The following is an 8,837-nucleotide window of genomic DNA, read 5'->3' as shown; positions in this document are numbered from 1 at the left end:
TTCTCTGTTAATTATTTCCATCTTGCTAATTTCAGTGTCTGCACAGAAACTTAATCACAAGAGCCTTGTTTGTTTTAATTATGTATTCATATCTACATTAGCAGTCAAAATACAGTTCAGTTAGTTTGGTACAGTACAGATTGAGTATATGCTTGAATTCCAGCAGCTTCACACAATTCAAGCGCTGAATTGTCAATTCAAGTCCTATTGAATTTGAAGAATTATTCTGGTACTTTTGTGGCATTATAAGAAAGCTCTAGACAAATGGGGTAAAATAATCCCACAGTTCAATATATTTTGTGACAGGTAAAGGGGTGTGTTTGCGATTATCTGTTACACTAAAATGGGTAGCTGAACATTGAATGATTTAGTTTGTTAAAACAATACAGGGTTACAGTTAGATTTCACTTTAAAACAGTTCAGAAAAAATCCACAACATTGACACCCAAAGACTAAGAACCAAGTGCTGGCAAATGGGGTTGCATAGGTAGATACTTGATGGCTAGTATAGACATAGTGGGCCAAAAGGCCAGTCTAACTCTACAAAGTTCAAGATGAAATAAAGAAACTGATGGGGGAGAGAAAACATTAGTTTAGCTTAGTTTATTATTGTCACGTTTACAGAGGTACAGTGAAAAGCATTGTTGTTGTGTGCTATCAAAGGCAGCAAAAGACTATACATGATTCCAATCTAGCCTTCCACAGTGCACAGATACAGGATAAAGGGAATAAGGTTTAGCAAGATAGAGTTCAGTAAAGTCTGATTAAAGATAGTTTGAAGGTCGCCAATGTGGTAGATGGGGGGTCAGGACTGCTCTCCAGTTGACGACGGGATGGTTCAGTTGCCTGATAATACCTAGGAAGAAACTGTCCCTGAATATGGAGGTGTGCGTTTTCAAATGTTTGTACTTCTTGTCTGAGGGAGAGGGGAGAAGAGGTATCCTTGCTGAGGCAGCGTGGTGTAGACGGAGTTAATGGAAGGGAGGCTGATTTGCGTAATGGATTGGCATTATGGATTTACTGTAAGATACCAAAAGACCAGAGGGCATTGCTTTAAAAGTGAGAGGGCAAATATTAAAAGAGATGTGCGGGTTATGTTTTTTACACAGAGGGTGGTGGGTGTCTGGAACATGCTGCCAGGGCTGATGGTGGAGGCATACATGATAATGACATTTAAGAGGCTTTTTGATAGGCCATAGATATGAAATGGAAGGATACAGATCACGTGCAGGAGATTAGCTTCTCTTGGCATCAAGTTCAGCACGGACATCATGGGTGGAAGGGCTTGTTCCTTTACTGACCTGTACATCTTTGGGATGTGGGAGGTGGCACAGTGGTGCAGCTGGTAAGGCCACACTTCACAGCACCAGAGACATGTGTTTGATCCTAACCTTGGGAGCTGTCTGTATGTGGAGCTTGCACGTTCTCCCTATGTCCAACGTGGATTTTCTCCGGGTGCTCCGGTTTCATCCCACATCCCAAAGACATGCGCGTTTGTAAGTTAATTGGCCCCTGAAAATTCCTCCTAGTGTATAGGGAGTGGATGAGAAGGTGGGATAGCATAGAACTGGTTTGAACATGTGATGGATGGTCTGCATGGACTCGGTGGGCCGCAGGACCGGTGTCCATACTGTATCTCCAAAGCATGGAATGCATTGCCACAGATGGTGAGGGAGATCATTGGGTATTGTTAAGGCAGGAAGTGACAGATTCTTGATTAATAAGGGGGTCAAGGGTTATGGGGAAAAGAGAATGGGGTTGAGCGAGAAAGGTAGATCAGCCATGATTGAATGACAGAGTGGACATGATGGGCCGAACGGCCTAATTCTGTTCCTATGACATGAACTCATGAACTTATGAATTAGGCCCTTCGGCCCAATCCATCCATGCTAATTTCATTTATCTGCACCCAGCCTTCTGGAGTGTTTAATTCATGGGGATGAGTAGGTGAAGAGACACTTCTTGGTGTTACGTTCTGGCTTGAACAAGATAATGTAACACTTGGGGGCAAAGATACAAAGCAGGAGGCTGAAGCTGGAGGCCAAGATCGCGAAGACGTGCACGGAGGCAGCGTACTTTTCTGGGGCGCTTGCGTACACGGGGAAGAAGGTGATCCAGACCGCGCAGAAGATGAGCAGACTGAAGGTTATGTGCGTCGCCTCATTGAAGGAATCGGGGAGTTTCCGAGCGAGGAAAGCGAAGAACAGAGTTATCCCAGTCAAGAGGAAGATGATAATGAAAACCCCCCAGAAGTAGGCATCGGACCCAACCTGGCATTCCAAGCTCAGCACGTTTGCGTAGTAGGTTGAACTTTTGAACGGGTATGGAGGAGACTGGATGATCCAAAAGATGCAGATGATACATTGGACAAAGGTGAGGATTAACACGGCCAACCGCTGGCGATTGGGGCTGAACCATCTCATGGCCCGGTTTTTGGGCGATCTGGCCTTGAAGGCCATGAGTACAACAATCGTCTTGCCCAAGACCCCCGCCAGACACATGGCGAAGGTCACCCCAAACACCGTGAAACGGAGAATGCAGGACCAGTGGGACGGGCTGGAAATAAATGCCAGGGCACAGAGGAAGCAGAGTCCCAAGGAGAAAAGAATGATGAAGCTCAGCTCCGAGTTATTGGCACGGACCAGTGGGGTGTGCCTGTAGTGGTAGAATATCACAATGGTGGCTATGGTCAGGCAGGTACCCCCAACTGCAAAACCGGCCAATGTGGCACCTATTGTGTCTTCGAAGGAGAGGAACTCGAGATCCTTCAGTAGGCATTCAGTCTTCGGTTGATTGGGCCAGTATTCCAATGGGCAACTGGTACAAAACATAGCATCTATTAAAAATAAAACACAATAATATTAGATCCAATGCTTCTAAGTTCATAAGTTCCTAGGTTCATTTTCATAGGAGCAGAATTAAGCCGATTGGGTCTACTCCGCCATTCAGTCATGGCTGATCTTTCTTTCCCTCTCAACCCCATTCTCCTGCCTTCTCCCCACGACTTTTGCACCCTTACTAATCAAGATACTAGTTTACTATCAACTACCAGATGAGGAGTGGCACAGAGGTAGAGTTGCTGCCCTACAGCGCCAGAGACACGGTTTCGATCCTGACTATGGGTGCTGTCTGTAAGTAGCTTATATGTTCTCTCCATGACCTGAGTGGGTTTTCTCTGGGAGCTCTGGTTTCCACACTCCAAAGGCATACAGGTTTGTAGGTTAAATGGCTTGGAAAATTGTAAATTGTTCCTACAGTGTGTGTAGGATAGTGTTAATGTGGGGGGGATCACTGGTCGGCAGGGATTTGGTGGGCCGAAGGGCCTGTTTCCATGCTGTATCCCTAAACTAAACTAAACTAAACAAAAAACAGTTTAATCTTTCAGCCTTTTGCCCAGCCTTTCCTCAGTGGACATCCCATCCACCAAGGTACAGGTGACCCTTCTTCAGTCTGAGGAAGGGTCACGACCTGAAACATCACCTATCCTTTTTCTCCAGAGATGCTGCTGACCCATTGAGTCATTCTAAAACTTTGTGTCTATCGTTGGTACAAACCAACATCTGCAGTTCCTTCCTACACAAGGTACAGTTGCCCTCTGGATTACGGGAGGGGTGAGGCTGTTTTCCTGGACAATGGCTCGTATCCCAATTTACTGTAACATGAAGTCACATCAGCTGCACATGCATTGAGAAATGCCAGATGAAAATAAATAACATTACAGAATCCAACTTGGTTTATTCAAAAGGGCATCGGAAAACATTTGTACAGAACAAGTAACAGATATCTGGACACTCTCCCCAAAACTGTTGAGTCTAAGCACAGATTAAAATTTGGAAACACTTAGAATGACAGAGTTGATCCTATCAAGGGCAATGATGGTTAAGGAATGAAATCGTAGAACCTTAAAGCACAGAAACTGGCCCTTCAACCCTACCCGTCCATGCCAACTAAGTGCCCTATCTTAGCTAATCTTTCCCCACATTTGACCTAAGCCCTTCTAAGCCTTTCCTATCCATGCACCTGTCCAAATGTCTTTTAAATGTTAACAAAGGGACCTGCAGATGCTAGAATCTTGTGTGCAACACCAAGTGCTGTAGTAACTCAATGGGTCAGGTAGATATCTCTGTAGGACAAGGATCAGGACACTTCAAATCTTATTCTCTTGAGATGCTGCTGGAACTAGTAAATTACTCCACAACTTAAAAATAGTTATTAACTTTCAAAATCTCTAATGAATTGTTATTGTACCTGCCTCAACCACTTCCTCTGGCAGCTCATTCTGGTTTCAACCTGGTCACTCCCTCTTCTCCCCTATCCCACCAGGTTTTGAGGTACGGTAATTTGAAGACGCACACCTCCAGATTCCAAATCAGTTTCCTCCCAGCTGTTATCCGGCAACTGAACCGTCCTCATAACAAACTAGAGAGAGAGGTGCTGGTCTCACATCTAGCTCATTGGATACCTTAGAACTACCTTTAATCAGACTTTACTGGAGTTTATCTTGCACTAAACATCATCCCCTTTATCCTGCATCTGTATACTGTGGATGGCTTGATTGTAATCATGTACTGTATAGTCTTTTCATTGACTGGATAGCAGGCTTCAAAAAGCTCTTCACTAATCCTTGGTCCACGGGGCAATCATAAACTGAACTAAACTAATCATTGCAAGGGCATACTGCTCTCTTCTGTGATAAAGTTGTCTTTCAGCTTCCATTAACATGTGGTTAAGATATGGAACAGCCCATTACCTAAGGGCATGTGTTTGTGGAGCAGAATGCCCCGTAAAAATCAACCACAAATATTCCTACAGACCTGTGAAGTTACTAATTTGACCATCGTGGCACGGTACACAGTCAAAACAACACACGGGTTCTCCAAGCCTTGTCTCCTTCCTTGTTCCAGGGAAGCAGCTGTCTGAACATCTTCCTCGAGGGGCCTTACATAACAAGTACAAATGGTTAGTCTTCCTATTAGATCAAGTGTCTTGTCTACTAAAAAGTGAATATTTGGGTAAGTTATAAATGCGCTCCAAAACATTTTTTTATGGACATTCTCTCTCTTGTCCACCAACTCCTCAGTTTGATACGACCCCTCCATCTTCAGTCCTAGAACGTGCTACCGGAGGGCTAGGTTTAATTGTTTAGTTTAGTTTAGTTTAGAGATGGAGCGTGGAAGAAGGCCATTCGACCCACCGAGTCCACACCGACCAGCTATCCCTATATACTAACACTACATACACACTAGGGACAATTTACAATCTTTTACCGTTGCCAATTATAGGATAGGTTGGATGAGTGGGCAGATACATGGCAGATGCAGTATAATGTGGGTAAATGTGAGGTTATCCACTTTGGTGGCTAGAACAGGAATGCAGTTTATTAACTGAATGGTGTAGGAAAGAACTGCCGATGCTGGTTTAAATCAAACGTGGACAGAATGCTGGAGTATCTCAGCGGGACAGGCAGGATCTCTGGAGAGAAGGAATAGGTGAAGTTTCAGGTCAAGAGGTCTGAAGAAGGGTCTCGAACCAAAACATCACTCTCCTTCTCTCCAGAGATGCTGTTTGTCCCGCTGAATTACTCCAGCATTATGTGTCCACGTTCGATTATCTGAATGGTGTCAGGTTACAAAAGGATGAGGTGCAACGAGACCTGGGTGTGCTTGTACATCAGTCACTGAAAGTAAGCATGCAGGTGCAGCAGACAGTGATGAAAGCTAATGGCATGTTGGCCTTCATTGCGAGAGGATGTGAGTTTAGGAGCAAGAAGGTTTAGGACCCTGCAGTTGTACAGAGCCCTGGCGAGACCTCACCTGGAGTATTGTGTGCAATTTTGGTCTACTAATTTGTGGAAGGACATTTTTGCTATTAGACATAGAAACATAGAAATTAGGTGCAGGAGTAGGCCATTCGGCCCTTCGAGCCTGCACCGCCATTCAATATGATCATGGCTGATCATCCAACTCAGTATCCCGTACCTGCCTTCTCTCCATACCCCCTGATCCCCTTAGCCACAAGGGCCACATCTAACTCCCTCTTAAATATAGCCAATGAACTGGCCTCAACTACCCTCTGTGGCAGAGAGTTCCAGAGATTCACCACTCTCTGCGTGAAAAAAGTTCTTCTCATCTCGGTTTTAAAGGATTTCCCCTTTATCCTTAAGCTGTGACCCCTTGTCCTGGACTTCCCTAACATCGGGAACAATCTTCCTGCTTCTAGCCTGTCCAACCCCTTAAGAATTTTGTAAGTTTCTATAAGATCCCCTCTCAATCTTCTAAATTCTAGAGAGTATAAACCAAGTCTATACAGTCTTTCTTCATAAGACAGTCCTGACATCCCAGGAATCAGTCTGGTGAACCGTCTCTGCACTCCCTCTATGGCAATAATGTCCTTCCTCAGATTTGGAGACCAAAACTGTACGCAATACTCCAGGTGTGGTCTCACCAAGACCCTGTACAACTGCAGTAGAACCTCTCTGCTCCTATACTCAAATCCTTTTGCAATGAAAGCTAACATACCATTCGCTTTCTTTACTGCCTGCTGCACCTGCATGCCTACCTTCAATGACTGGTGTACCATGACACCCAGGTCTCGCTGCATCTCCCCCTTTCCCAATCGGCCACCATTTAGATAATAGTCTGCTTTCCTGTTTTTGCCACCAAAATGGATAACCTCACATTATTGAGGGAGTGCTGCGTAGGTTCATCAGGTTAATTCCCGGCATGGCGGAACTGATACATGACGAAAGTATGAGTCGACTGGGCTTGTTTTCACTTTAAATTTAGGATGAGAGGGCATTTTATAGAAACATAAAATTCTTAAAGGATTGGACAGGCTAGATGCAGGAAAAATGTTCCCCATGTTGTGGAGTCCAGAACCAGGGGGTCACAGTTTAAGAACAAGTGGTAGGCCATTTAGCACTAAGATAAGGAAAATCTTTTTCATGCAGAGAGTTGTGAATCTGTGGAATTCTTTGCCACTGAAGGCAGTGGAGGCCAATTCACTGGATGTTTTCAAGAGAGAGGTAGATTTAGCTCTTCGGGCTAAAGGAATCAATGGATATGGGGGAAAAGCAGGAAAGGGGGACTGATTTTGGATGATCAGCCATTATCATATTGAATGCTGGTGCTGGCTCCAAGGGTTGAATGGCCTACTCTTGCACTTATTTTTCTATGATTCCATGTTTCTACCTTCAGAAGTTCATAAGTTATAGGAACAGAATTAGGTAATTCGGCCCATCAAGTCTACTCCACCATTCAATTGTGGCTGATCTATCTTTTCCTCTCAATCCAATTCTCCTGCCTTTTGCCCATAACCCCTGATACCCTGACTAATCATTTACTAACACAGCGATTCACGACTCAGACTTGCCTCTCTGCTGTAGCTCCAGACAATAGCCTGGTCATTTATCGACAACTCGTTGCCAAAGGTCGCAGAGCCGTCATATTTCCCGACGGTCATTATGGCAGCATAACCACTGGTGCTTTCTTGCCAGTTTATTAGGTCGTATTTTGGGACCCAGCTTCCATCTTGATGAGAGTGCATGCTGCTACCATTAATTTCTGTGGTGTTCAATGTTTCCAAATAATACAGCAGCTTTGAAAAATATGAGAAAAAGAGGTACAACTCAGAATAATGATTCATGCTGCTAAGGAATAGGCTCTTCAGCCCATCACGTTCACCCTATTAAATGTCCATCTATAGGGAGGTTGCATGGCAGTCGGGTAACGACCCATGACCCGTACTGTTGCCACGCTACGCCATCTGGAGTACACGCCATGAACTGCAGGTAAGCACTTACCATTGTTTCCAGTGTAGCGGGGCCGTTAAAAACCGCTGAAAATGTCATTTTTTGCGCTGTAAAAACTTGTGGAAATTGGGATAAGCATGGGAAACATTTATCCTACTTCAGAATTCCAAAGGTGAGGAGAAATGATGGTAGAGAGAAGCAACAGCTGAAGGGACAACAACAGCTAAAGTGCTTGGTGAACATTGGCCGTGCAGATATCAAGATTGAAAATATTGGGAATTATCGCGTTTGCTCACTGCATTTCATCAACAGAAGACATTATTCGTGTTTTTTCTTGACTCCTTTGGTATCTAAAAAGCTTCAGAAGTGATAAATCTGGGTGTAAAATTTAAAATCGCCCATGGTTCTCAAGTGCGTCACGGCCTTTGACCCGATTACCTTACGTGCAACCCCCCTAATCCAATTGAGGAAGTGCCGTCGAGAGAACAAAAAGGACAATTGGGGACTGCGGTGTAACTTTGTACGGTGCCCTGTGTACAGACACACAATAAAGGGAATAATGTTTAGTGCAAGATAAATTCCAGTAAAGTCCGATTAAAGATAGCGAGGATCTTCAGTGAGGTAGATGGGAGGTCAGGACTGGGAGGAAACAGGCCCATCGGCCTACCGAGTTCACGCTGACCATCGATCACCCGTTCACACTGGTTCTATGTTGTCCGACTTTCTCATCTACTCCCTACACAATAGGGACAATTTACAGAAGCCAATTAACCTACAAATCCGTCTTTGGGATGTGGGAGGAAACCGGAGCACCTGGAGGAAACCCACGCGGTCACAACGAGAGCGTGCAAACTCCACACAGACAGATCCGGATCTAACCCAGATCTCTCGTGTTGTAAGGCAGCAACTCTACTGCTGTGTCCCTGTGCCACCCTAAACTTCATAACATGTAACTAAATACATTTGGAGTTTTGTGTTTGGTTTGAAGTATTGCATACAGTTCTGGTGCCCCATTACTAGAAAGATGTGGCGGCTTTGGAGAGGGTGTGGAGAAGGTTTACCCCAATGCTGCCTTGATTAGAGGGCA

General features: G+C 44.6%; 1 protein-coding gene across 1 annotated transcript in view; it reads right to left on the bottom strand.

The window, feature by feature from the left end:
• Nucleotides 1–1,006: 1,006 nt before the first annotated feature.
• Nucleotides 1,007–8,837, bottom strand: part of LOC129703147 (extracellular calcium-sensing receptor-like) — a 10,106-nt gene continuing 2,275 nt past the window's right edge. Inside the window, exons 3-4 of the mRNA XM_055645314.1 lie at nucleotides 7,372–7,596; nucleotides 1,007–2,855 (exon numbers count right to left, since the gene is read on the bottom strand). Of these exons, the coding sequence (XP_055501289.1) occupies nucleotides 1,932–2,855; nucleotides 7,372–7,596 (1,149 nt within the window). The 3' untranslated portion in view covers nucleotides 1,007–1,931. The remainder of the gene's footprint in view (nucleotides 2,856–7,371; nucleotides 7,597–8,837) is intronic.

Source organism: Leucoraja erinacea, chromosome 14 (genome assembly GCF_028641065.1).
Source record: "Leucoraja erinacea ecotype New England chromosome 14, Leri_hhj_1, whole genome shotgun sequence".
Classification (NCBI taxonomy): Eukaryota; Metazoa; Chordata; class Chondrichthyes; order Rajiformes; family Rajidae; genus Leucoraja; species Leucoraja erinaceus.
The sequence above is the reverse complement of the archived record's forward strand: the minus strand, read 5'-3'. Positions and strand labels throughout refer to the sequence as shown.